A 27,419-nucleotide genomic window follows, 5' to 3' on the forward strand; every position below is an offset into this window, starting at 1 on the left:
CTACAACCTCTCCCACAGAGTCAGACTCAGGGAAATTCCCTCAGTCCTGCTTGGAGGAAGTGGCCCAGCCCAAGAGGGGTATCAGTTTAGAAATGGAGGGATTCTAACCCTCTGGAGCTCAGATTCTTGTCCTTGTTGCTCTCTGGACCTTGCCACACCCAATTAAAATGTCTAGCTCCTGTTATCCCCGAAGTGTCCTTTCACTGCCATGCCCCAGTTGTGTGACTACAACCCATCCATGCAGTTGTACTTGAGAGAAAGGAAGAATGATTCAACTGTAGGCAAAGAGCTTGCCTTGATGTATCTGTCTTTAAACATGGATAAGATTAATTGCCTAATCCTAGATCTGCCAAGTATTAAAAAAACCTAAGTTAAGTTTATACATCACTTTGTGATTTCCTAGTAGCCTCCTCTCAATCATCCCAAATATATCTACTATGATCCTTTTCATTTCCAATAAAGTTGATTGGTTTCCCTCTGCTGAAATCTTTCAGCATCACTCTCCTTTGGGCCCTTGTTCCAAGATCTTTAAAAACTTACACCCTTTTAATTAACTGACTCATAGAGATGAAGCCAAATGCATGGGCTAGCCAGGAGGAAGAAATGTTCCACTTTTACTTAGAGAAAAAGGAAGGCCTAATACATTTTCCTTTTTTTTTTTTTTTTTTAAGATTTTATTTACTTGACAGAGAGAGAGAGAGCACAAGCAAGGGGGGTGGCAGGCAAAGGGAGAGGGAGAAGCAGGCTCCCTGTTGAGCAGGGAGCCCAATGTGGGGCTTGATCCCAGGGCCCCAAGATCATGACCCTAGCCAAAGCAGACACTTAACCGACTGAGCCACCCAGGTGCCCCTACATTTTCCTTTTTGATTAAACTGTGGGAATCAGCTTCCTCCTCCTTCCACTTCTCTCCTTAATGGCATCATCTGCTTGTTTGTGTCATTGGTAGTTTCCTCTGACAACTAAGCTTTTAAGCGACTGACATACTTGGGTAGCCAAGAGAGCCTAATTCCCATATCTTTTCTCCCTCTTTCCCCACCCACCACCATACTTTCTCACCATAGTTGTCCTTTCCCCGAAACCATAGCTACCAGCTTCTCATGGTCTTTGTTAGAGATGCCTACTGTCCAAGGAACTCATTCCTACTTGTGGGAACCAAACAGAGTTAGCTAACTTTCCTGCTTCCTCCAAACTTATCACTAACACCTTCAAAGTCTGTCCTTCCCCACCCACACACTGGGAAGTTGGATCAGCTGGAGTCTGGAACAGAAAAGTGGCTGGCATGGAGAACTGGGAACTAAGGGAACACCAGGGTCAGCTCCAGGGTAAATAGCTATCCAGGCAGGGCTGGGCCTGAGAGCAAGAGCCAGAAGCCCCAGAGGCCTGAACTGAGAGCAAAAGTACATAGGCCCAGAGTGAGGTGAGAGGTGGGAACCAGGAGAGGGGATGAGTCACACAGAGCAACCTGATGCCCAGGTCCAATCCAAAGGAGGAGCCGGGTCAAAACAAGTTATGACAAGAGAAGCACAAGTTTGAGGTGAACCCAAGGACAGGAATTGGAGGCAGGAACAGGACACAGCTGAAGGCAAGCAAAAGGAATCAAGCATAAAACAACAAGAGGATGGGGAAAAGTGCACCAAGTTCTGAAATTCATCTGTGTGAAGAAAATGTTCTCTACTTTTCCCAGTGGGAACCTGAGCGCCACCAACAGCATTGCGGCCAGATTACATGTTGCTACTGGGAATCATGTTCTGTCATCTCATAGAAAAATCTGCACAAACACGCCAACTTTCCTCGGTAAAATCAAAGGCCCACTCCTCTCTTTCATCTTCCTGGCTCTACACCTCCTAGGCTCCCGAGATGCTGCTCTTGGCTCACTCTCCACATTGGGATCAGCAGAGTTTATCAGTTCCAGCAGGGTGAGCAGCCCACACTGCATAAACAAACTGCAGGGATAACAGGGAAGCAGCCAAAGTAGCTAAGTACACCCCATCCTAACGTGGGCATGGTGGGCAGAAGTAATAAGGGCCATGGGACAACTTCATTTTGGTTTAAGAGAATGAGATCTCTGGACCCTATAACATAAGGGAATGATTGTGTTTGAATTACTGGTTTAAGAAAAGGTACTGAGGGAAGAAAAAGAAAGAAAAGGTACTGGGTTCCATTAATGAGTCAATCAAGCTTTTGGTGTCCTTTTTTTCTTTTGATAGTATACGACCAATGGATTCAAGGTGGTCTTCCTTATGGAGTCTGTGGGAACATGCGGAGGTCCAAGAGGAATGTGAGAGCTGGACCCAGTCTGCCTCTAATCCAGGTGATGAGATTCAGGGGATTCTATGTGTCATTCAGCAACACATCACACTTGGCCCAACAAATTGTACCCGAGAATCCACTGGGTCAGAAGGCAGAACCAATAGAAATTCCTATGGTACCTAATTATGAGACATCCAGAAGCTTCAACCCTTGGAAAATGGCTCCTTTCTCTCCAAGTCTATTGTGGGATATATTAATCTTGGCTCAGGGAAATGGATTGAAACATGTTGTGTGTTAATCTAACAGCCAGTGTCCCACCCCTCCCTGTGTAATATACTAAGACAGTAAGGTCAAATTTGTACTAAATATTAGGCATCTTGCCGGAGGCAGCTTTTACCAATGAAATGGCAAATGCTATCCCCTTTTGCTCTGTGAGTTTTTGCAGTGATTTCAGCAGAAGTTCCTGAGTGGAAAACTAAAAAGATCATAATTATCTCTCAAGTGATGACAACCTGAGCTTTTCTTCATTCCCTCTTCCCTTTATCCTCCCTACTTGGGGGTGGTAAATTAGCCATCAGCACTTCCCAGGTGAGGTCACTAAGTTCATGAACTCAACTCCCTGGTAAAAAGAGACCATAAAAGACCAGAGAACCAGCCAGCTACTGATGACCTAGGCACATGCATCAGCATTTCCCCATCTTTGATAATCATGCTATTACAAGAACCTCTTTTCTTTTCCACTGTGGAAAAGTGGCTTATACCTGTTCTCTTATCTACTGCTTGATGATGTTGTAAGAATTAATGAGGGGTCTACTATCTACTTCCAACTTCTCAGATAAAAGGACCTCTGGATGAAAGTCATTTCAAGCTGGTGCTGGGGATGGTTAATACCATCATAGAAATGAAGTGTCCGAAAGTAAGCTCTAATAATGGCTAGTAATACAATCATGGAGGTTTACTGAGCATTTTCTATGTACCCTCTAAAAGCTTCACATGTACCTCAAAATAACCTTATGGGGGAGGCAATATTATTATCTCCAACCGGCAAATGCAAAAGTGAGACATGGAAAGGTTAAGCCAGAAGTAACTTAAGGTCACATAAGCAGTAAGCAGGAGCCCTGGGCCTCATATCCAGGTAGTCTGATTCAGAACCCAGGCTTATAATCACTACTCTATACTGTGTTTAGCATTCACCTTGAACTAAGATCCCTGGCTCTACTGTACCTTATTTAAACTATCTCTGTGAAGTAGAGAAAATTTCTTTCTGCAAGGCTGGGATTCTCTCTGGCACACTGAAGCCGATGAACTCCTACCTAAGGAGTTTGGGATGAGTTAACCTTAAATTACTTCTCTGCACCCCATACTTAGTTGGCACCTTCAGATTGCTCCCCCTGGAGGAGTACTTGGAACTTCAATATAAATTCAATTGAATGTACTGGAGGTAAGATATCCACACTGGCAGCATAAACCCTAACCCTGTACATGAGCAGGGCCAGCAATGGAGTTCTGCTCACTGGAGTTATGCCAGCCATTCCTAGATGCCAGTTTGTAACCTGATGTTGCCCAGATGAATCCATTAGTAGGCTTGTCACTGGCAGTAAGAACTCCACAGTCCCCCAAAGCCCTTTCTTCCCTTGCAGTCAAGGCTGGAGTAAAGGGTGGGGGAGTTATGCCCAGTGGGCTGCACAAAGCTGCCAGCCAGCACGCAGAGCCTCTGACAATTAGCACAGTTCCTACAGTTCCTTAAACAATGTTGATGGGACCCTTGTCTTTCATTAAGCTGCCTGAAAGCCAGTCTCTCTTGATGGATCCCAGAGGGAAAATCAAGGAGGAAAGAATTTATTTTCAGACACAGTTGAACAGCAAGCAACTAAAGAAGCACCTAAAAAAATGATAATTAAAAATTTCTCCAAGGAGCAAATTAAGATGAATGCCCCAAGAGCTATTCACAAAGATCTGTTTAGAGAATGTCCAATTAGGATAATACACACCACATTTCAAGGACTGGAGGGATTGCTCCGCTTCACCCCCTTTTTGCCATTGTTGATACACCAGCTTTCCAAGGGAATGCATTTTTTCACATGTTCAGGAGCAGCATATTCTCTCAAGGGAAGCACCCAGAGCCATATCTGGTGGCACAGTATCTTGTTCCCACCCTGATTACAAGAGTCACAACAGAAGTTAATTTAGGCCAATGAATGGCACCTCATTAAAAGGACAAACCACGACGTTGACCAAATTTTGTGCCTACTGATAGGACTCTTAGGATAGCCCTTGTGTGCTTTTTATCTCCATGTAACAAATGAAATGAGCATCCACCTTTTCTGAAAGGGAACGCAGGGTTCCCTTGTTCTGTTCATTTTTACTGGGCTTCCACAAGGGCTCTGTCAACCTGACTTCCAGATAAACGTCACCTAGAGTGGTTTCATTCGGAAGGATTTAAACGTATCTTGCGGTTGATCCTCAAGCTAAGTCCTCTACAAGTTTCCTAATCTTCTGTGAGAGGATGGACCATATTACAGATGGGGGAAACTGAAGCACTAGAGTTTTGGGGCAACCCAGAGGGGCCGGAGCTCTGCTTTCAGGCCCAGCCCCTTCCCATTCACAGCCTTCTGATTAGATGGCGCCTCCTAGCAAGACAAAGTAAGCACGCTTCCCAAAACAGAGGATACATTTCCAAATGAGGGTGGGTTGGTTGAACTTTCTGACCTAAGCTTTTTGAACCTCCCACATTTGGCAGGTCAAGACAGGATCAACCCACTTAAGAACCAATTTTTTGCTTGTCTGTCTGCAAGGCTGCTGTGTCTAAAGCACGCTGGGAAATTTTAAAAAGCAACCATTAGTGTCTCTGACACATGAAATGCCTACCAGGGTCTTTTTCCTGTTTGTTCTCAATCTTAATATGAAAATATGCTACAGCGAGCAAAGAGAAGCAGTATTTGAATGACTTTCAGTCTCAATGTAATGCAAATTCCTGCAGTTCAAACGCAGAAAGTGCCTCAATTCTTTTGCTTTTGGCCAGGAATAGATCATTTATTACCCCTCACTAGGAAGACTATGGCAGAGCCCTCATTATCTCATATCCATGCTTTCCAAATCAATCAGCTCCCTGCTACACTGCTGGGCTTTTTAATTTAAATGTCAGCCAAAGTTAGAATGTGTTTTATAAAAATGTCAGAGCCTCATTAACTTCAGTTTTGTGTTGGTCTTGTCTCTCACTTTTAGTTGACAATGTTAAGGAAATTATTTTTCTAAGAACACTTGCACTAAGGCTTCTCTGAATTGTCATGATACTCTCCTTAAATATCTGAACTCTGGTGAAAAATTAAGATGCTCCATATTACCGGTATCTATACAGAGTCACTTTTGACTAATGTATAAAAGGTCTTAAACGCTTTCCCACCTTGGTATTCACATTGGGAATAAATAAAATACTCTAAATGCTGGAATTTGATCAGTATTTCTCAGTGGACTTTTGGAATATGACACTCCTACACATTGCAAGATTTTCAGCTTCCCTTCTCCTCTCCACTAAATGCCACTAATTCTTCCCAGTTATTGTGACAACAACAAAACCCTTCACACATTTCCAAACAGCTCCTGAGGCAAGCTGTTTTCTCTGCCCTGTTGAGATGAGATTAAGCCACAAACTTCAAAACCCTCACACTGGACAAAAAACAAACCAAAATACTCGCCAGCCACAAAGTCTCTCCTCACACCTCCCTTCTCAGGAACCACCCCCCCAACCCCACCCCACACCCTTATTTCAACTCCTTAAACTGTATGCTGGGGCTGCTCATTTCATTTGGGGGATTTACTGCTTTGGGATGCTGGGTGAACTATACTGTTCTCTTGGTACTGATAGAGGTCTTTACTGGCTTAAATGGTGATGTGCTAGAGAGCAGGTATCTTAGGATAGAGATCTTGGGTTCTACATCAAGCAGAGTCCTGAGCACGGCTGATGTTGATACTGGATGGATGGGTGGATGGACAGATGGATGGGTGGATAACAGGACCTAAATCCTGGACCAGTGGCCAATGGCTTAGTAAGAAATACAGAATATTCTGTCTCAATGCTTCTTATTTGTCTTCATGGCTTGCTAGGGTTCTGGATCGTGTCTACAGCACAGTGGCAATTGGACTCTTTTGCCCTCAAGCTAACACATGAAGGACACAACAGAAGGAATATTGTAAAGTCTGTTGCCGGGGCAGCAAGTATATCGCAGTGACGACAAATAGTGTGTGTGTGTATACACACACAAAGAATACATGCTAACATTTAACAAGTATAAAATACTTTCCCCACATTTCACAATTTAAGGGAAAAGTCGATTTTCCTCTTGAATTAACCTTCTCTACTGCCTCTACTTGTATTATTTATTTCAAGGTTTCCATTGCCGCTCTCTCACTAATGCACTTAACAGATGTCCTTCCAAAGGTGTCAAACCGCCATTGCTCTTGTTATTTTCTTACTCCCCAATTTCTTTTTCAGTAAACAAATTACCCAGAATATATTTCCCCCTCATCTGTATATGTTGGGGAGAAGAAAAAATATTTAAACATTACATTTTTAATGGTGATTTTTTTTTCCAAGTTTTTATTTAAATCCTAGTTAATATCTGTGATAAAATTGCTTTCATGTGTAGAATTCAGTGATTCATCACTTACATACAACACTCAGTGCTCATCATCACAAGTGCCTTCCTTAATACCCATCACCATTCAGCCCATCCCCCACCCACCTCCCTCCATCAACCGCCAGTTTGTTCTCTATCGTTAAGAATCTCTTAGTTGCCTCCCTCTCTCTCTTTTTTTCCCTTCCCATATGTTCATCTGTTTTGTTTCGTAAAAGGCTATTTTTAGTATTAATAACCACAAAGAAACAAACTACAGTTGATTCAAAAAGCAAAAACGAATCCTTTCTATTTCTGTAGCCTCAGTAAGTGCTCTCTTCTATGAGATAAATGGACATAATCACCAGATGAAAGGTGAAAAATACAACAAATTTAACAATCAAGTTTAAGGGTGAGTGAACTACAGGTCACATCTGGAGAGGAAAATGCAGAAATGAAGTTGCAAACTTGAGTTTTTCTCTGGGATAATGATAAATTCAAATTGATCCAATTTGTTTCTCTATCTCCATAGCTTGCAGTAACCCACAAGTGGAAGATGTCTGACCTCGTGGAAGATGTCTGACCTCGTGCAAGATGTAACAGTGCTGCCTGCAGCCTTCGTCTCTTTAAAGGAAAGAAAGGAACCATCCCATTCACAGACTGAACCAAGATCAAATCAGTGGCATGGCAAGACCGGGCAAAATTTATGTCAGGCGACAGCTTTTTCTTTCTCTGTGTCCCTGCCTGCCACGCAGGCCATGCATTTTCCCACTACCTCACTCCATTCTGACTTACCTCCACGATCTGGGGGTAGGAAAAGGTTGAGTTTGAACCACTAGGACACTGTCCCCCAGGAAACAAAGTACTTCTGTGATGCTTTCTGCTCCCCCATTTTCAGACAACACCACTTCCACAGCTGGGAGACAATTAAAAAAAAAAGAAAGAAAGAAAGAAAAAAAAATCATGCTTTAAAAGCTACCAGTACTGGTCAAACTGTTGCCAGTCCAGCAGGAAAATCTTAGCACAATTTCAACGCATTATCTCCTTCCTGAAGACCAGGAGGAGGCAGCATGGGGACAGGACTCATTGGGGATTCACTTAAGCAGGATTCAAATGGAATCTAATTTGCTGAACTTGAACCTAAACCTAATAGTAATATCATTCAAGAGAAAAAAGAAATACAGTGTTTTAAAAATGAACAGATTTCAAACTAAAACAAATATCCTCCAAACTGAACCTGAGCTAGACTGATGTTTCATTAACTTTCTCATCTTGAAGGCTTTCCCCTGGCAATTTCTGCATGGCACTGGGCCGCCAGTCTCTTTATTGGCTGCCAGTTCACAGATGACAATACCCCTGACGGGCTGGACAACGAATACAGTTCCAGTCTGCAAACTTGGCTTCCCTGCCAGGTAGCTTAAAAACCATTTATACAGTCCAGTTTGATTTTTGAGTGTGCAGACAGATGGGTTGTTTGAACACACTGATCCGAGGACCTGTTTTTATATATTCCTATGCCTCTTATAAATCAGATCCAAAAAGGAATAATGGATGGGCTGCTTGGCCATTTCGAGCAATTATTCTGTCTGTCATGGGTGGAGGGAAAAGATAGAGCAGTGCCAGCAGAGTTATCAGCAGTTACTTTTTACTGGAGGAAATGTTCCATGTCTGTACATCTATCTGTCTGACTGCTTTGTCTCTGATTGTCTCTAGTTTTTTTCTCCTCTCCCACGTACACATGTACTCTCCTTAATTACTAGCAGAAAACAGTGCATTCTGCACACTTCACAACATCTGTTCAGACCTTAATTAATCCAACTCTCACATGGTATCCACAGCAACGATGCTTAACAGGCTCAGTCTCTGCATTCAAAACTCTTCCTCTAAGTGAATGAGTCAAAGTACGGTCCTTACCAAAATAATTTTACATTAATGCTGGTGTCAGATATAATGAGAATTTTGCACAGAGGTGTTTACATGGAAAGACCAAGTTATGATATCACATTCAGCATAACCATAGTAATATCAACTGCCTCAAACTAGGAATACGTGTTCAGAGTAATTTTTCCAAGGTATTGTCGAAAAAAAAATCCCATTACTCCCTTTATGATACAAGAAATTCCTGTGCTATGGAAGATTAATGACTACAGTTATTCTGATGGAGCATACAGTTATTGTTTGTAGGGCAGTTAGAAGAAACAGAAGCTTTAAAAAGAAACTCATCAGGAGGTGTGCTTCCTGAGCTCCTGGCTTTACAGAGCTTAATTAAAAGCCTACTGTCCTTTGCTGGCACCTGCCAACTTCTTACCCAAAGTACAGCTTGCCAGCAGCAGAGAGGTGGACCGAGGCTTTCCAAGGAGGCCATGAAGTCTGCCAAGCGAAATGTCAAGCACATTTCTGAGAGTCTGTTCTAGCTCTGTGGCCTATACAGATGCTCTCCTTGATACTGACTTTATTTGTATTTCTATTTGAAGCTATTATGGGCGAGATTGTAAAAATAAGCACTGACAACTACCCAGAAAACCTGCTCAGATATTATACATGGTGTTGGAGGAAGGCGGGGGGGGGGGGAGTAAGAGTAAAGAAAGCAGGGAGGATTGAAGTCAGGTATTTACCCCCAAATGGCATTTGAGTCCATACCCACTTCCGTCATTAAATGCTTGATTTGGGCGCTAAGAAGAAGTAAACCATTACTCAGAGTTCTAGCTCCTTTTCCCTTCGTGGCTTCCTTCTTTGAATAGGCAAACAACTCAAAACCAGCAGAGAAAAGAACTTAGACAAACTCATATGTAGGCAAAAATGTACTTTAGTAGACAAATCAGATCCCTTCTATGATATCAAATGATCAATCCACTGAGCCCCTGAACAAGGACAGGATCTTCCTGAACTTTCCCCAGTGACTGGAACTCTGTGGAGCCTGGGAACATGGGCCCTGGGGACAACTTATCTCCAGGCTTCCTAGGGACAGAGCCAAGGAGAGCCAGGAGCTTGGGGGGTGGGGGTGGAGGGACCCCAGTCCTATGAATAAAAAACAGGGGTCATTGGAGGATGTGGGGGTGGGAGATCTTCCAGGAATAAATGCCAGTTCTCTAAGTAACTATAGTATCTACTGAAATGAGCAGAGAAAGTATAATCTTATTTTCTTACCAAATTCATTCTTTGTCCTCATGCAATTGTCTGTATGGGACTAGGCCGCTGGCAGTATCCAAAACTTCTGACTTTTAGGCAGACAACTAGGATTCAATTAACGGCAATGTTAATGTTTCTCAGCCATGAAGCTTCTACAAAACTACTGAACCATGTTCAAGTTACTTCACCCAAAACGATATTCAATCACCATCTCCAAGTGATTGCTTTGAACTCATAAGCAAGAAGAAATGGAATGGAAATGGAATCAGGGTTCTAGCTCAAGTTCTGTCACTTCTTTGATCTTAGATTTCCAAAGACTCTTGTTCACCCTCTCATCCCTTCGTTCAGTAAGTATCATGAAGCTCTTACTCTGAGTGCAGCATCATAGCAGGCTTGGATCTTGGATATCTCTAAGGGCAAAGGAAAATGGGCTGTGGAAAAGTGAAATCATACTTCCCCAGCTATTTTAGTTCCTGAGCATGCCCACACTTACCACCTTTGGATCCCTATCACCAGCCTATAACAACTGCTATCACGTTTAGAGTGGTTACTCTGGGGCATTTGCTCTACTGGTCTTACTAATTCACTTAGTTCACACAACAGGCCTGCAAGACATAACTATTTTTTTTTTTTAAAGATTTTATTTATTTATTTGAGAGAGAGAGAGAATGAGAGACAGAGAGCATGAGAGGGAGGAGGGTCAGAGGGAGAAGCAGACTCCCCGCCGAGCAGGGAGCCTGATGTGGGGACTCGATCCCGGGACTCCAGGATCATGACCTGAGCCGAAGGCAGTCGCCCAACCAACTGAGCCACCCAGGCGCCCCAACACATAACTATTTTTATTACCCCCATTTCACAGGTAAGCAAACTGAGCTCAGAAGCAAGGCTGCAGGACTGTACAACTCTAAGAGATTTCACTCACATTGGATTCCACGAGCACGGAGGCGCTATGGTGCTCCTTAGCATTGTGCAACCCTATGGACCTTGGGGCAAGGGGGTGTCAGTAAGCAGAACCCAAACTTGTTTGACTTTGTCGTATCTTTTGACTGCCTCTCTCACACTGGGCAGAGGGACATCCAAGCATGAGACGCAGTCAAGAAAGAACATGGTGAACTCCTGGTGTCATTCTGGAATATTCCTTCCATGTATCCCCTCTACTTGATTTTTTTTTCTTTTCCATTCTCCACAAAGCCCTAGTGCTAGACTAAGGTGGGGTGAAGGGTGGCGGCATGCGAGCTGATAAAGAAAATCAAACAGGAGCGGCTTCCAAGATGGCGACTAGGAAAATCCTGAACGTAACTCTTCCCACCGACACAAGTCGACAGCCGCACAGGCAACGATTCCCTCTCTGCACAACAACTGAAAACTAGCTGAGCTGCTGCTTCACGTGGCAAACAAGGAAAGAGCCACTCTGACCGGGTCAGGAGAGGCCGAGACGCTGTCTCGCCAAAGTCCCCACGCGCCACGCGGCAGCACGCAGGTGGGAAAAACAAAGCCTGGAGGGTCTCCCTGAGGAGCGAGGGGTTTGTGCCCCACAACAGGCGCCCCAGCTTTCGGGGCCTGCACCTGAGAGATGAGCCCCCGGAACGCCTGGCTTTGAAAACCTACAGGGCGGGGTCCCCCAGGGGAGCAGGGCGGGCCAAGAGCGGGCGCCGGCTCTTAAAGGGCGCGGCGCGGAGGAACCGCCTGGAAGGCACGCGGCCTTTCCCTCTGGGATTCATTGGCTCATCATCCAGCACGGGCCTGGCGAGGCCCTCTCCGGGGATGCAGGTGCTGGCGGCGCCCTTTGTTCGCCCTCCCCCTACCTGGCTCAAGTCGCGGGCCCATGTCGTCTTTCCTCGGAGCCTGCGGTCTTCACGCCCAGCTGGCGGGAGCCGCGCCCCGGGCTCTCCCTCTCCTGCTCCCGCAGCACCGGGATCTCCCCGAGGGCAGCTTTTGCACGAGCCTGGTGCCCCCCGGGTTTCACAGCTGCCACCCAGGGCACACCCCTTGACCCCCCGGCTCTGGAGGCCAGGGTACTTGCGTTCCCGGGCCCCACGGGAATGTAACAGAGAGACAGTCTTGGCAGGCTGCCCCTCTCAAGGCACTGCGTACCCCGCAGGCTGAAACCCAGCAGGCTTTCCGAGAGAGGGGCCTCTTGGCTTGTCCCTCGGGCCTAAGGGCCAGGCTTCAGGTGGGGCCTACGGAGGTGCTGCTGGGGAATTTAGGCCAGGGGATGTCATCTCGGCAATTTCCCTCTGCCTCCCTGCAGCTTGCAGGTAGCCCCAGAAAGGAGCTTAGACACTGGTCGCGCACCCTGATCTTCCCAACTACCACCTGGTCTAGTGGCCAACAGGACTACATTTGTCCCACGGGATTGTGGATATCTGAATACTTCAACAGCTGCGGTCTGAGGGTCTGGCCTCCAGTCAGCCTGAATCTAGGTGCTGAGATGCTCCTTGGGGACGCTGAAAGGTCTGTGCACACCCTCAACTACCTTCCAGACTGGGAGAGGTGGCTGTTTCATCTAATTCATAGAAATGAACTCAGCGAGTCCAGCAAAATGAGGAAACAGAGGAATAGGTTCCAAATAAAAGAACAAGATAAAACCTCAGGGAAAAACACCTTAATCAAAGAGAGTTAAGAAAATAAAGCAGAAGAGCCAAGTGAGTCTTCCCCCCGCCCGCCCCTTCCCTCCAGTTAACTCTGCTTTGACTCATGCACGTCACCAGTTCATCCCACAGAAGCACCCTGAGGCATCCTTCTGGACCCCTCGGTCCCAGTAAACATCTTCAAGTGGTCCTATGGTCCCCTTTACTCTTGGTTTCTTGTGGCTTGGGCTCTAGTAGGCAGACATCCACTCAGGCAGAACCCAGTTGCTCCTACAGTAGAGGTGGGGGTGGAAGGGTGAGCGGATGACGAGGAGGCATATTCCTCCATAACCTGGAACCCCATCAGTTAGCAAGGTGAGAAAGAGAAACTTCCACGTTTCCTCACAACTTGTACAAGAGTGTTTGAAAGCGGGGAAGGTAGATGGAGGTTTTCCTTGGACACCTTAATCCGGGGGAACTTGATCTGCAGTACCTCCAACCGCGTGTTCCAGTGTCTCTCCCGGCTTTTATTTCGGGTCTCTGGACTTTTGCTTGGGTTGCCCTCCTTGCTCACACTATCTTTTCCCCCTCTCTGACTTGCTACCTATCCTTCAAGCCTCAGGCATCTTCCACTTTCGGACAACTCGCTCCATTCCACATTTTCCTTGCCCCCAACATGCTTTTCCTATGAGCTCCCATAGCAACCTATATACTTCTCCTTCTCTGTTCTTGGGCTTGCTTCTCCAACCACTTGAAGGCTAATTCTTCTTTATTTTGCTCCTAGCAGATTGTTTGGTCTTCAGCAGGTAGCCCACCGGCTACTGAATAAACGAGCCGAGTGAAGGTTTCGAGATGCAAGTAAGTCGAAAGCTGACCTTAGGAAACCTTAGTCCAGCCTTATAATTAGCCAAAGCCAGGCATTCGACTTCTCTCTTCACAGTTTTTGGCTGTGTAGGCATGGCACGATCTGCCAGAGGACTGGCACCAGGCTTAGCAATTATTTTAAAAGATTATTTAATGATTTAATAATAGCTAGCATATATTGACAACTAGGCCCCGGGCTCTGTTTTAAGCGCGTTGCATGTATTAATCATTCACGTCTCACAGTTCTGTAAGGTAATCATCCCTCCTCTGTAGGTGAGGACACAGAGACCGGGACACACCAGGACAGACACAGCGACACACCAAGGACACACGGCAAGTGGAAGATCAGGCTCCAAACTCCACGCTCTCCGCCGCTGTGCCTCTCACTGAGAAAGACAGAGATGGCTGAACACTGAGAACCTCAGGTTGGTTCTGAGTTTGAAAGGTGGTCCGAGGTCACAGGAAGGAATACACACTCCTTTTTACTCCTTTATCTGTCATCCCAGGATTTAGTTATACTCACCTTTTCTGCCTTGCCTAACTCTTCACGCCATCATAGCGTACACACACCACGACCACGTCCGCCTCCGCAGCACGTGTTCTTGCCCTTCTCTGAATGAACAGGGCTCCAGTCGTGAGCGGGCTGGGGAGTGGTGCAGGGCCCCAGCAATGAGGCAGTCCTGAGGGAGTGCAGGGTAGCCTGGGCTCGAAGGGAGGCGGCACATGAATTCCTGCAGCCTGCAAAGGACAGGGGAAAAGCCTCGCTAGTCTTTCCACGACCCATCTCTGAAGGGAGGGATGTTTCCTCGAAGCTCTTCAGTTGGTGGGAAAAGTAGATCCTTTAGAGGAAACTTATTTATGATGCTGGAGAAATAGGGTGGTCTTCTCCTAGGATTGGTGAATTTCTGTCAGAGCCACAGAGTGACCCCTGTTGAGACCTGAGCCCAGTGCATAGTGAGGACCAAGTGAAAAGGAAGAAGTTATCAAGAAAGCTTTTCAACTTAGCTTCAGGGGACAAGCCATAATCTTAAATAAGACAATTACCAAGAGGAACCTATAGACTGTAGATATCTCACAAGACGCTCAGGCTTCCCCAGCGTAGCTACATGAAGACCCAAAGTTTGCAGGGCTTGAAAATCGACTGAGCACATGTATTTTTAAAGAACTGTGTGGGGAGGGGCACCTGGGTGGCTCAGTTGTTTAAGCGACTGCCTTCGGCTCAGGTCATGATCCTGGAGTCCCGGGATCGAGTCCCGCATTAGGCTCCCTGCTCAGCGGGGAGTCTGCCTCTCCCTCTGACTCTCCCCCTCTCATGCTCTCTATCACTCTCTCTCTCAATAAATAAAAAAAATAAATAAATTAAAAAATTTAGAAAAAAAAGAACTGTGTGGGGATTCTGAACATCTATTTATATTTTCACATATGGATATTTCCCTATCCAATGTCAGGGGAAAAGGGAGGATATTTATAGTTATCAGAGCAAGGTTTTAGACTGAAATATCAGTATGTTCCTTATTCAAGGGATACAGGATTCTGGACAAGGCTTTGTTGGAGAGAGAGGGGGAAGACAGGTTTTTCTCTTCAGATGCCTTTAGGAATGGAAGATGCATCTCATAATGTCGGAGTTCGGCTTGAAGGTGAAGTGATCGACTAAAATTTTAATAAGCTATATCCATTCTTGAAGATTAGTCTCGTAACTTGTTCTTATGATTGTGACCAGAATGGCCAGAAGCAGCCAGACTCAGGAAGAGTACCCCCAACAAAGGCTCTTTTTAAAACTATGACTTGACTTGCTTATGGGAAAATAGAAAGTAGGTATTCAACTGGCCAAGTAATGGAATCTGGGTGAAATTTCTTCCCTTCCTATTGCAGCCCCCTCCTGGTAAGTGTCGCAGTTCTGGGTGAATTTAGTACTCTTTGATTTTCACTTTTAGTAGCGGGAGATAGTGTTTGTGTGTGAAATGTCTACTTTACTATGGTCTTACACAACGTTCAAATTTCAAAATAGTGAGGTGAAAGATATTTTTTGACTCAGAGCAAAACGTATACAATTATTCCTGAAGAACAAACTGAAAACATTTCCTGGTTTATTTTCTTACAGAGAGACCCATATGACTCTGAAGGCAGGATGTGCCACTTTTCCCTTGTGAGAAAGCACACACAGTCAGCAAGCTTCACCCAGAAAGTGGTTTTGTCCTTAAAGAACTGCAGGGCAGAGGTCCTCCTAGTGAGTGGTAGCTGTTCTTGCTCCCAGGGCCTGTGGAGACAGGGCCAGCTGAGAGACCCGGGCACTAATGAAGCCTCACTATTTACATCAAAATGCACTGGCTGGGGCTCTGCCTCTGGGCTGTGGTGAAGGATGACGCTCAACTGTGGTTTGAAAACCAACCAGCATTAGGACCAAGAAATTGAGTCTACAAAGCCTGTGGCCCAGGTCCTAAGAGTCCAGATTGTGTCCGTAGCAGAGTTGTTGCCCAGTTGGAACTGGTGCCCAGACAGGACATGTTGGTTGCATGGTGACCATAACAGATCACCACCGGCGGGGGGGGAGTGAGCCCTGAGACTTCCCAAAGAGAAACTAGCATGTAAAAGCGAGCCAAGGAAAGGCCTTTCCCACATCTTCCTCTGCTTTTTGGGGCCCTGAGGCCACTCTCCCTAATCTGCTGCTGTGGTTGGGAAAGTATGCCCATCAAGAATATCACTCTTTCCATCCAGATTGCTTCTTCTTGATCTTAAAAAATGCATTTCCAAAACCAGATGATCCAGTAGAAAATGCAATATGGAATTTTACTCTAGAGTCATAACAACTTTGAAAATATTTCTGCTTATTCAAGTGAATTTCTCCTCCAGAAATCTGAAATTAGGTGTGATAAGTTAACGATTAGACAAACAGAACTGCTTTCAATAATTTAATTGGACTCATGCCCACAAAATGAACTTGCACGGAATATTAAATATTACTCTTAAAGCAATTTGGACACAGTCACACGAACATCAGGAAAAGAAAAAAAAAATTCTCCACAAAATGCCAGTGTTTTGTTTTGTCTGGAAAAATTATAACACAATTACAGGTAAACAATATTTTCTTCAGCTCCATCTCCAGTTTCCCCGTCTTGTCTGGTCAGTGTCTGTAGATTTAGCTTTGCTTCTGCCATAAATGTCTGCAGCTGAGAGCCATGTGGATTGGAGTCATGGGGGGTTGGGAACTCAGTCTGAGAGATGTCCAAATCTGCAAAAGACAGACAGCACAGGTCAGGAGAATCGGCTTGAGGCCTGCAGAGCAGGGGATTCTATGACTCATAGCTCTCTAAAAACCTGGGAAATGCAGGGCCCATATAGTCAGCCACAGAGAGAATCATGGAGTCCAATGAGAAAGGAACAAAATGTAATTAAATCAAAGAATTTAATCAATATATCATTAAGATGTATTTGGCAGGGTGTACAAATGTCTCCTATGGCTAAAAATAACCTTTACAAAATAATCCCAGTGAGGTGTCAAATGAATAAAGACCTGTCACCATTTGTGGGCAGGTAAAACATTGCTCCTGCTGAAAAAGGGTGCCCACTTATTTTTAAAAACCGGTTCAAGGTCTTAGAAATAGAGTATATACTCTAGCTATGTGCAGTGAACTATATGCATCTGCACAGCACCTTCCCTCAGAATATCTCAAAGTCAAGGATTGACCTCAAGACTCAAATAATATAGCCAGGCTTGTATTGATGTGGGCAAGGGGCAGGGAGAATGGAGCTGAAAGATGGAGACCCTCCAGCTTCACCATTATGCAAATCTGTTAAGACTATACAAATCACTTAGCAGGAGTAGCCAGGTTCCTAGGGAAAACTGTTCCAATATCAACTATGGCTGGGTTCTTTTTTTTTTTTTGGTTACCTAGCAACAGCAGGGCATAGTCTATTCTCCCTTTTTCTGGTAAAACCCTCTAATATATGGTTTAAGGGAAGATGAAAAGAGGTTCATATTTGAAGTAAAGAACGGCTTTTGCTGCAAACTGTTTTCTTTTCCCTTGTTCTATTGACCACCCTTCCTGAGGCTCAGCTAAATGGCAAAACTACAAACAACTGGCTTCAGTCAGAGCAAAAAGCAGAGCATGTGTGGAAACCCAGGTGGGAAAGATGTATACGGCTAGAGCCCACCTGCTCCTTGGTCAGTCATTAACAAGAAGCATTATAATCATTGCCACATTTTATTCAAGGACTCTATTATTTAGGTGGATACACAAAACTGGTAGCATTCTAATGACCAAAAAAACGCTTGTAACTTCTGCTCTCCTGACAAGGATGTTTAGTTGTCAGAGAAGGCAGCAAGCAAGGCCTGGCAGGAATAAGGAGTAAAATGTCCTCACATTGCTCCATCTTCGGGCATATGGTGCCCTTTGCTACATCTTCTTTCATCACTTCTTCCAGTAAGAGGCCGGGCCACTGGGAGGGGGACAGCGAGAGCCACAGAAAGCAAACACAGGTCACCTGGAGGAGCTGACTTATGTCTCTGGAGCAGAGGAGGGCCCCAGGGGGAGGAGAGAGTGGGAGGAGATAAGGCTGTACTCCACAGCTCTGCCGCAAGCTCTCGAGGCCAGTGGAGCACAAAGAAGAAATTCATTTACATTTGGGTGACTTGATTTTACTAACCCTGATTCCAAATCCTGTACTTCAGGTACTGGGAACTTACTCAATACTGAAAATGTAACTACTGAAGATGCTTCTAACTAACATTCTCTGCCTTCTCTGGGCACAAGAACTCTTCTGGGTCTTTTACCACCATCACTCTTTAAGCCTCAAAATGTTGTAACGCACATTTTACAGTTTGGGAAACTGAGGCTCAGGCTACTTAAATTCCTTGCCCAACATCATGCAAATAAGAACTAATCTAGATCTGAACTCAGAGGACCATTGTCACTTGCTGATCTGATCAAGATTCTCAAGATTCCCATTTCTCACAGTGATGGAAAGGGCTTGACCGTCTTTGCTAAATTAAGAGACCTTGAATATTTAATACTTATCCTCCCTAAGTACCACATTTTGAAGAGTCACTTAGCAAAAACAATATTAGCAAAAGAAAGACATTCCAAGCTCCTAAAAATGGACATAATTATTATAAAATTGCGAGCCTCCCTCATTTAATCAGGTAAACAGGAACCACCACCCCCGGCAATGATTTCTCTGTGAGGGCAAGATAGACCTCAACCTAAAATGCCCTCTGTTATTTTATCACATTTGGAGACAAAGCATGCCTGTCTGTGGTCACAACAGACATTCATGTTTTCAACTGCTTTCCCCAGCCATTGAATGAATAAAGCCATTTAACCTCTAACAACAAATATTCTCAGTTTCACTACTTGTGTTTAGTATTACACAACCTAAAACACACACACAGTTCAGAACATCCAACTAGCAGAGGCTGGAAGATTGGAGCACGGTTCATGTGAGCCACTCCAGGGCTGCCTCCTAGCCAACAGAAGGTCCAGCCAGGCTGTAAGAAATACCACATGGAGAATGAACAACCAACCATCCATTGAATGAGGTGGTTGAGAGGTGATTGGTGACAAACGTGCCCATGCCAGGCACAGTGGAAGCCCTTAATCCATGTAAGTTTCCTTCCTCTGGGGGTGTGAAACATGTAGCAGAGAACCCAAAATACTGGTGAGTCTAGATCTGGCAAGTCCTCTTAATGGTTTCAAGAGAAGGCATGCTCAAAAAGAGCCAAGAACTGAGTGTATATCAGAATTCTTTGGATTTTTTTTTTTTAAGATTTTATTTATTTGACAGAGAGAGAGCACAAGCAGGGGAAGCTGCAGAGGGCAGGGGAGAAGCAGGCTCCCTGCGGGGCAGAAAGCCCGATGCAGGGTTCGATCCCAGGACTCTGGGATCATGACCTGCGCCAAAGGCAGACGCTTAACCGACTGAGCCACCCAGGCGCCCCCAGAATTCTTTTATCTTAAGTTAAACTGTAGGCTCTAGTTCAGAAAGACAGAGAACCAAGAATAAATGGGGGGTGTAGTTTTTAATCTTCTCCTGTGTGTAAGGGAGTATAAAGGTTTAATGAGAACTTTTTCAGATAAGAATAAAAATACAGAAGAACATCTCTAGGTGAGAAACAGCTTGTTAGACCCTAAAGTGAGACTCATGTTGTTATCCCAGATGGATGAATGGAGGTTGTTGTGATTGTGTATCACCTGAAGGGGAACTCAATTTCCTTCTCCGTGTTCTTCCTTGGTTTCCACCTTAACTATTTAGGTAAAGTCAGACAACCTTCTTTGAAATTAGAAACTGTTCCATGACTTCTGATTTTATTATTCCATTTCAACCCTGAAAGAACTCCAGCACAGCAACTATATACTTCTCAAGGTCAGCCACCTTTTTCCACACTTTTTACCCTAGAGAATATGATCATTATATGGAACCCTAAACTGAAAAAACATTTGTTAAAATAAAACCTCATGGACTCAGAAGGCAGAATTCTTGAGGAATAAAAATCATCCAATTTTGTGATCAAAATCCCTATAAATTGTTGGACATAAATTTAGAATACCTCATTTTTTAATAAACAAATAATAATTTAACAGAAACATAACTTTGTCAGCCATAAAGCAAATGCTATTATAATGAAACAAAACTTCAAACTACAAGGAAACTTTCAATCTAGTGTCTCATTACAACTTTCCCTCTTACTTGACCTAAAAGATACAATTTGATCTTTGCCATACTCCAAGGCAACTAAACAGAAGGAACACTGTTAACCGTAAAATAAAGACAAATAAGCTGAAACACATAGAAAACCCAAGGCCTGGCTGAACCAAATAGAGAAAGTCTTGGTGCAGGGTTTTCTACTTAACTGAACTTTTTCTTTTCACACTCTACAACTTCATCTTTAAGAAGAAATTTCCTTAGACCCACTGTGGGGTCTAAGTCACTCTGCTAATGAAGTTTTTAAAAGTTCTAAGTATCCACGTTTTGACCGATACTATTCCCTTTCTCCTGTGAATAGGGGGTAGGAAGCACCCATGCACGGATATCCACAGGCCATACAGTTGCCTCAGTTTCCCTATTTGCAGCCCTTAGTTGCAACCTGTTGGTTGACATTTGCATTTAACATTTTCACAATTTGCTCCCCTGCTGTTGGAATTTTAGACTGTCAAGGAAGAGGATCTGGGGTGTAGGATGGCTTACAATCATAGAAATCAGCTCCTGAAAAGCTGACACTAGCAAGAAGCAAAATCAGCCCTCCCTCCATCAGCTTATCACCATTATAATTATTTTGAGCCAACTGGATAATTGGTTTAAGACCAGACTATAAACTCAAGGTGTACAGTGCAACCATGCGCCATATTAAAAACGAATGAAGGTCCCCCTAAGCTGAGAGTTGAATGCACTCTGTAAACCACAAGGTAAAATGTAACCTTGGGCAAGTCATTTCTCCACTTTGGGCTTCAGTTCATGAAGGGTTTAACTGAAATCACCATTCTGGCCTCTTGAACTCTTCTACTGAGAATTTATACATCTGTGTTTTGGCTTAGTGATTCACCAAGTAATAATCTGAGGAAACAACAAATGAATGTATTTTTTAACTGCTTTATGGTCAAGAAATGCAAATTTATTACCTTAAGTTGCATCTAAGATAATGGTTTTTTTTTTTAAGATTTTATTTATTTGAGAGAGAGAATGAGAGAGAGAGAGAGAGCACATGAGAGGGGGGAGGGTCAGAGGGAGAAGCAGACTCCCTGCTGAGCAGGGAGCCTGATGCGGGACTCGATCCCGGGACTCCAGGATCATGAGCTTAACCAACTGAGCCACCCAGGCACCCCTCTAAGATAATGTTTTTAAGGTAATTTCTAGACATACGTCCCACCTCTCTACCTTCATTCTTCCTAACAACACCCATCTGATTGAGCCCACATCGAGTCCTCAAAGGACAGTATTTGGAAAGCTACCAAATGAGAAGATAATGTCCACAGTCAAAACCTGCACGTGATCTTCCCTTCAACGAATAGCAAACTTAAGAGTAATTTGTCATAAAGTTTATGACAAGTCAAAAAGGGTTGTCTATCATTTTAAAATAATGTAATATTTGCCTTTTCAGGATTTTCTGAATGGAAAGGCATTTTAAATCATGATAAATTTGAAGCTTTAAATTCAAAAGCACCAGTGTAGCTTTCATCTTAATATCAACTGTGGACGTCTAGAATTTAACTCAACAGTATGGCCAGTGGCCAGGCACCAGCAGTCCAGTGCTACAAAACGCACATTGAGTCTACTGTTGAGATCGTTGACGATGCCTTGCTCAGCCTCCGTGTCTCGTTCCATCCCATTCTCCCAAACAAAACTCACAAAACAGAGCTTCGTGTCTTCTGGGTCTTGGCTCTGATCTTGTTTATTTTAATGAAGTGTTCTGACTTGTGCTTCTTATTACCGTATCCCTTGTGCATATTCCTAAAATCAAAATTCACACTTCCCTAGAATAACTCCACCTCAAAAATTTTTTTGATTAATGTTCCAAGTCTGCAAAATAAGTTGTATTCCCTATTTAAGGATCGATTCATGCTTATACTGTGGAACATTTAAAAAATCATTTCCTGATGGCATTACTGGCAATCACTAATTTTTCTCAGGAGCCTCAATGCACAGCATTTTCCTCCTAATGGAAAATGCTTATTGTACAGAGCTTGAGGTATCTTCAGAGCAAAGGAAAACTGGTCTATGTCACAAATTTTGTCCGACTCCACTTTCCATAGCGAGCCACAAACAGGATGTGAGCCTCTGGCATGAAAACAAACCCGGAGATGGTATCTGAAGCCAATGATCTCAATTACTGTTATGATTCCTTTACTACTCCTCATGTACCAAAACTGCACCTGAACTAAAATAACAGTGCCCTGGGGCGGGGGGGGGGGGGCGGGGTGTGCATGCACGTGCGGGGTGGTGCAGGAAGAAATTTGTAACATATAAAAGCAAACTGGTGTAAGTTTTTTAAATTGTGACTTACAGCTGGACTTGATTTTCTTATCAGTAATTAACATACTTGGAATCATCTGTGAGTTATATGGGTGACAATGACAAGAAACAAAGCAATTGGAGTGATTGATACAATGAAGAGATTATATTAATATAAGACATGTTATGATACATCAAGCCTGTTATCTGAACTTTGAACTTCGCTTTGCTCTCACTCTCCTTTCTCCCTGTAAGGTGGCAACGTTAAGGACTCATGCCTTTCACATTAGCAAGCCCCACAGGAGGATGGGGCAAGTGCTTCTACCTTCCCCTCTTCTTTAGGAGGCATAAACAAGATACTAATAGGTATTAATGATAAAAGAATACAGTGGTCAGGTAAGTTGATGCAACTCTGGGTAAATCAAGTTTATTAAGAGATTCCTTAGAACGTTAACAGGCTCCGAGAGGGGAAAAGAGGAAGTGGCATCCCCCAAACTCAGGAAGACTTCTCTCTCAGGGTGCTTGGCAGTGCCGTGTTCCATGTGACATACTTTGGGAATTGGTACGCTGGAGAAAGATAAATGTATTATAGACTAAGAAAGAGACAGTCAATGACCACTATCCCAGAATAAATCAGGGGCAGGAAGTTGAAAATAAATGAGGTTTGCCAAATTAAGAAACTCTTAACCCTGGGTATAATGTCCAATGGTGGGCCCAGGCAATAATCATCAATGGCTGCTAAAGTTAATAGGAGAAAGGCGGATAGGGAACCTTATAATGAATGGATCAAGGTGACAATATCTGAACCCACAGATCAATTTATAATCATAAAAAGAGAAACAGATATGGTAAGCCTCATGATAGGATGCAAGAGGAAATGTATACTTTACAATATAGGAAATCTATCTTTTACATGTCAGAAAAGCCTCTATCTAGTCCAACATCAAACACCCATTCCCAACCATCCAGTTTACAGGAAATACAGGGGTAAAATAATATGTTAAGTAACACTATAGAAAATCAATCAGCAAAATTCAGAATATAGGACTTTTTTTAAAAAATATTTTTCCAGGAAAAAAATCTTTTCAACAAATAAACAGCTTAGTCTTTTCAAAAATTTTAAAACTTTTTTAAAAAGGGGGCAGAGAAACTTCAGATTAAAAGAGATTTAAAGGATATACAAGCCAAATGCAATATATGAAATTATTTGGATCCCAATTCAAACAAACCAAGGGAAAAAAACTGAGAGAAATTCAAGTACTAACAGTATGACTTTAAGTAAAAATTGTTACATTTTTAGGTTTAATAATGATATTGTGGTGATGTTTAAAAAAAACTACTCTTTGTCTTTTAAAGAAAGACACTAAAGTATTTTGAGATGAAATCATGTCTTGGATTTGCTTTATGATAACCCAATGTGAGAGAGAGAAAAGAGCATTGATGAACCAAGATTGGCTTGTCTGTGTGTTGGCCATCATTAAAGCTGAGAGTTCATTAAACAATTCTACTTTTGTGTACATTTGAAATGTTCCAGGATACATTTTTAAAAGTCCATAGCTTAACATATATTTGGACTATAAAATTATAAAGGGTTCTCTGTTATTCCAACAGTGTAGCTTCTGTACATCTGCTATAAATGGAACAATGTGGCAATAAATTAGAATCCTCCTCTGGATGCAGAGTATGTTTTGATCAATTTTAATGCAACCATATGACAGGTCATTGGCAAGTGTGTGAATAAGTTTATATCTATTCAGAATGATACACAGTTTATATGACTCTATTCCATACAATAGATGAGGTTCATTTGAGTTTATAGCTACCCATAAAAAATGATACAGATTCAAGTATGGTCCTTTGCTTTTGCCTAGAAAATCTTACATTTCCTAAGTGAACTATAATTCAGAATAGATCTTTTATACCCTGGGTGTATTTGTGGATAGCAAGGAATTGATAAGTTTCTCTTGGAATTTAGATTCCTAACCTTTAGCCTTTTGAGTTTACCTAAAACAAAAAAGTACATTTAAGAAATAGAAAATAAATGCATTTAGTATATCAAAGTAAATTTCAGTTTTAATAGTAGGTATAAATATATATTGTCAAAGGAATTAGTGAACATATGATTCAACGATTTTATCTACTCAAATTAGAGTCCTGAGAATCATCAATTTGGAATTCTTATGTGTAGAAAGTAGCTTAAATTTTCCTTTAGTCTAATCCTTGTCTTCTCAGCAGAATCAAACTGAGTGTGTAGTCAAGGTAGAAGTGCATTATAGGGCTCCTCTTTTTAAACCACCAGTATTATTTGACCTTCAGCCAAACATTCAATTCAATTGTCACACCAATCCACAATGGTAGGTGTATTATGGAATATGGATGGGAGAGCCTAATACAAATATAGACACAAACCTAACTTGAAAACAGAAGTCAGGAACACAGGGGGGCACCTGGGTGGCAACAGTCGGGTAAGTCCCCAACTCTTGCTTTCGACTCAGGTCGTGATCTCAGCACAGAGTCCGCTTTACATTCTTGCTCCCTCTTCCCCTCCCACACCATGCTCTCTCTCTCTCTCAAATAAATAAATCTTAAAAAAAAAAACCCTCAAGAACACAGGAAGCTGAAGAAAACTTCCAAAGGCGTAATTCTTATCTTCAAAAAATTACTGAAAAGACATTCAACTACAAAACAAAAACACGATTCCATAAACCATCAACTATAAGAGAACAAATTTCTTGAAATTAAGGATATGCTAGCTGATTTTAAAAAAAAAAATCAAGAGCACCTGGGTGGCTCAGTCAGTTGAGCCTCCGACTCTTGTTTTCAGCTGGGCTTGTGATCTCGGGGTAATGGCATCAAGCCCCACGTTGGGCTCCATGCTCAGTGGGGGTCTGCTTGAAGATTCTCTCCCTCTGCCCCTCTCCCTACTCACTCTCACACTCTCTCAAATTAAATAAATCCTAAAATAAAATTTAAAAAAATCAATGGACTAGTAGGAGGTTAAGGACAAGAAAATCTCCCAGAAAGTGGAACAAAAACATGAAAAAATGGAAATAGAAAAAGCAGAAATATCAGAGGACCCAAGGGATCCAACTTAAAACCAGAAATAGCTCCAGTAAGATAATAATGAATAGAAGCAGATTTTTTTTTTAAGGAAAATTTCCCAGAATTGAAGGAAATATCTCTAGATTGAAAGATCTTAATGAATAATCAGCAAAAATGGCTTTAACAAAAGACCACCCTAAGGCATATGATACAATTCATCCAAGAACAGATAAAGAGAGAATTCTAAAGGCTTCCAATAATTGAGAATAGGTCACAAAAGATTAGAAACAAAAATGGCATCAGACTTCTCAATAGCAACCCTGAGAAGTAGAAGAATCAATCCTTCAAAATTCTGAAAGAGAATAATTTTCCATCAAGAATTCTAAGCCTAGATATCTTACAAAAACCAAGTTTTTTATAACCAAGTTTTACAAAAACCAAGCAAAAATAAATGGAATGAAAAATACCTTTCAAATTAGTTAATTGGGAAAAATATGCTTTCACGACACCTTTTCTTAGAAAGTTTGGAGATCAGCTCCACCAAATAAAGGAGTAGGTCATAAAAGATAAAGAATGGGACTGAGGACATAGGACCATCACAGGAGGGATATGAAGGGTGCCCCAGCTGACACCTGCATAGCAGGCCTGGACCAAAAAGGACATCCTGGAACAGGAAGACAGAGGGTCCTGGAAGGGAAATTTCAAGGAAGGAAATTGAAGCTGATAGATGTTGGATGTGTTGAGTGTAAACTAATACTGGTCAGTTCCTGAGAGGTATCAGAGCTTTGGAGGAAGACATAGTGGAAAGTAGGAAAAAAATAAGCAGATGAAAAAGGCAGATGGTTAAAAACTCAGGAAGATAGAACAGAATAGTCAAAACCAACGTTATTTTAAGTAGCTTCTGCACATGAGGTTGATTTTTCTCCATCTTGAAAGAGCTCAGCTCTCACAAATATCCTTTTCCAATCTTAAAGTATCCACATGTAACTATAAACATGATTTCTCTAGAAGAAAACTGTATCTGAAAGTATAAAACATACTGGACCCATTTGAAAAGAATTAATGTACCTACATAAATAAGACTGAACACTTGAAATTCCAAAATCTGCTGTTAGGAAAAACACCTTTATAAATAGTCAATTCACCAAGGAGGAAACCTAAAAGGAAATAAATACAAAAAGATACTAAATCTCACTAGTAATTAGGGAAGTACAAATGAAAGAGAGTTACTATTTCATACCCATGATATTGGCAAAATTTTAGAGACTAACGAGACTGAGTGTTGGGGAAGTTCTGGAAAAACTGGAACTCTCATATATTGCTGCTAAGAATTATGTAACTTTAGAGAGAAAACAGTAATACCTAGCAAAACCAAAGACATCCCTACGCCTTTTAGATGTTACCATGTAAATAAACTCTTACTCATTTGCACAAGGAGAATGCATAAAAGGCTGTTTACGGAGAATCATTTGCAAGAGGAAAAAAATTGGAAACATCCTAACTGCTCATTAGTAGGGTAATGAACATGCTGGTGTTTATTCCTATAAGAGAATAGTATACAGCAGTTTAAAATGAATTATTTGAGCTACATGTATGAATATGCACACTTAGTGAAAAAACCAGTTGCAAAAAGGCATACATATTATGTATTTATATAGAATAATAAAAACAAAAATGTTATTTATGCATACATGTATGTAGTGAAAGCATAAAAACATACTATAGAAAGGATATGCACCAATTACAGGATATTGGTTAGCTCTAAATAGGAAAAAAAAGGAAAAATAAAAAGGTACATTAGATCTAACATTCTAAAAAAAAAGGCAAAGACATTTGCAACGACGTGGATGGAACTGGAGGTATTATGCTGAGCGAAATAAGTCAAACAGAGAAAGACATGTATCATATGACCTCACTGATATGAGGAATTCTTAATCTCAGGAAACAAACTGAGCGTTGCTGGAGTGGGGGGTGGGGTGGGAGGGTGGGGTGACTGGATGATAGACAC

General features: G+C 42.6%; 1 protein-coding gene and 1 long non-coding RNA gene across 10 annotated transcripts in view; both read right to left on the reverse strand.

The window, feature by feature from the left end:
* Positions 1-14,596, reverse strand: part of LOC145722681 (uncharacterized) — a 191,750-nt gene extending 177,154 nt beyond the window's left edge. The window contains exons 1-3 of the long non-coding RNA XR_014147126.1: positions 13,950-14,596; positions 10,011-10,096; positions 7,659-7,779 (exon numbers count right to left, since the gene is read on the reverse strand). This is a non-coding gene — a long non-coding RNA (uncharacterized LOC145722681). The remainder of the gene's footprint in view (positions 1-7,658; positions 7,780-10,010; positions 10,097-13,949) is intronic.
* Positions 14,597-16,322: 1,726 nt separating this feature from the next.
* The window catches only part of ARHGEF28 (Rho guanine nucleotide exchange factor 28), a 235,204-nt gene continuing 224,107 nt past the window's right edge, over positions 16,323-27,419 (reverse strand). For 8 of the 9 annotated variants that reach the window (XM_081826744.1, XM_081826748.1, XM_081826746.1 and 5 more), the window contains one exon: positions 16,323-16,655. In XM_081826744.1, coding sequence (XP_081682870.1) covers positions 16,492-16,655 — 164 coding nt within the window. In that variant the 3' untranslated portion in view covers positions 16,323-16,491. The remainder of the gene's footprint in view (positions 16,656-27,419) is intronic. The other variant, XM_081826747.1, reaches the window with a different exon arrangement.

The sequence above is a fragment of the Leptonychotes weddellii genome, chromosome 7, assembly GCF_054177405.1.
Source record: "Leptonychotes weddellii isolate Sample4059 chromosome 7, ASM5417740v2, whole genome shotgun sequence".
Lineage (NCBI taxonomy): Eukaryota > Metazoa > Chordata > Mammalia > Carnivora > Phocidae > Leptonychotes > Leptonychotes weddellii.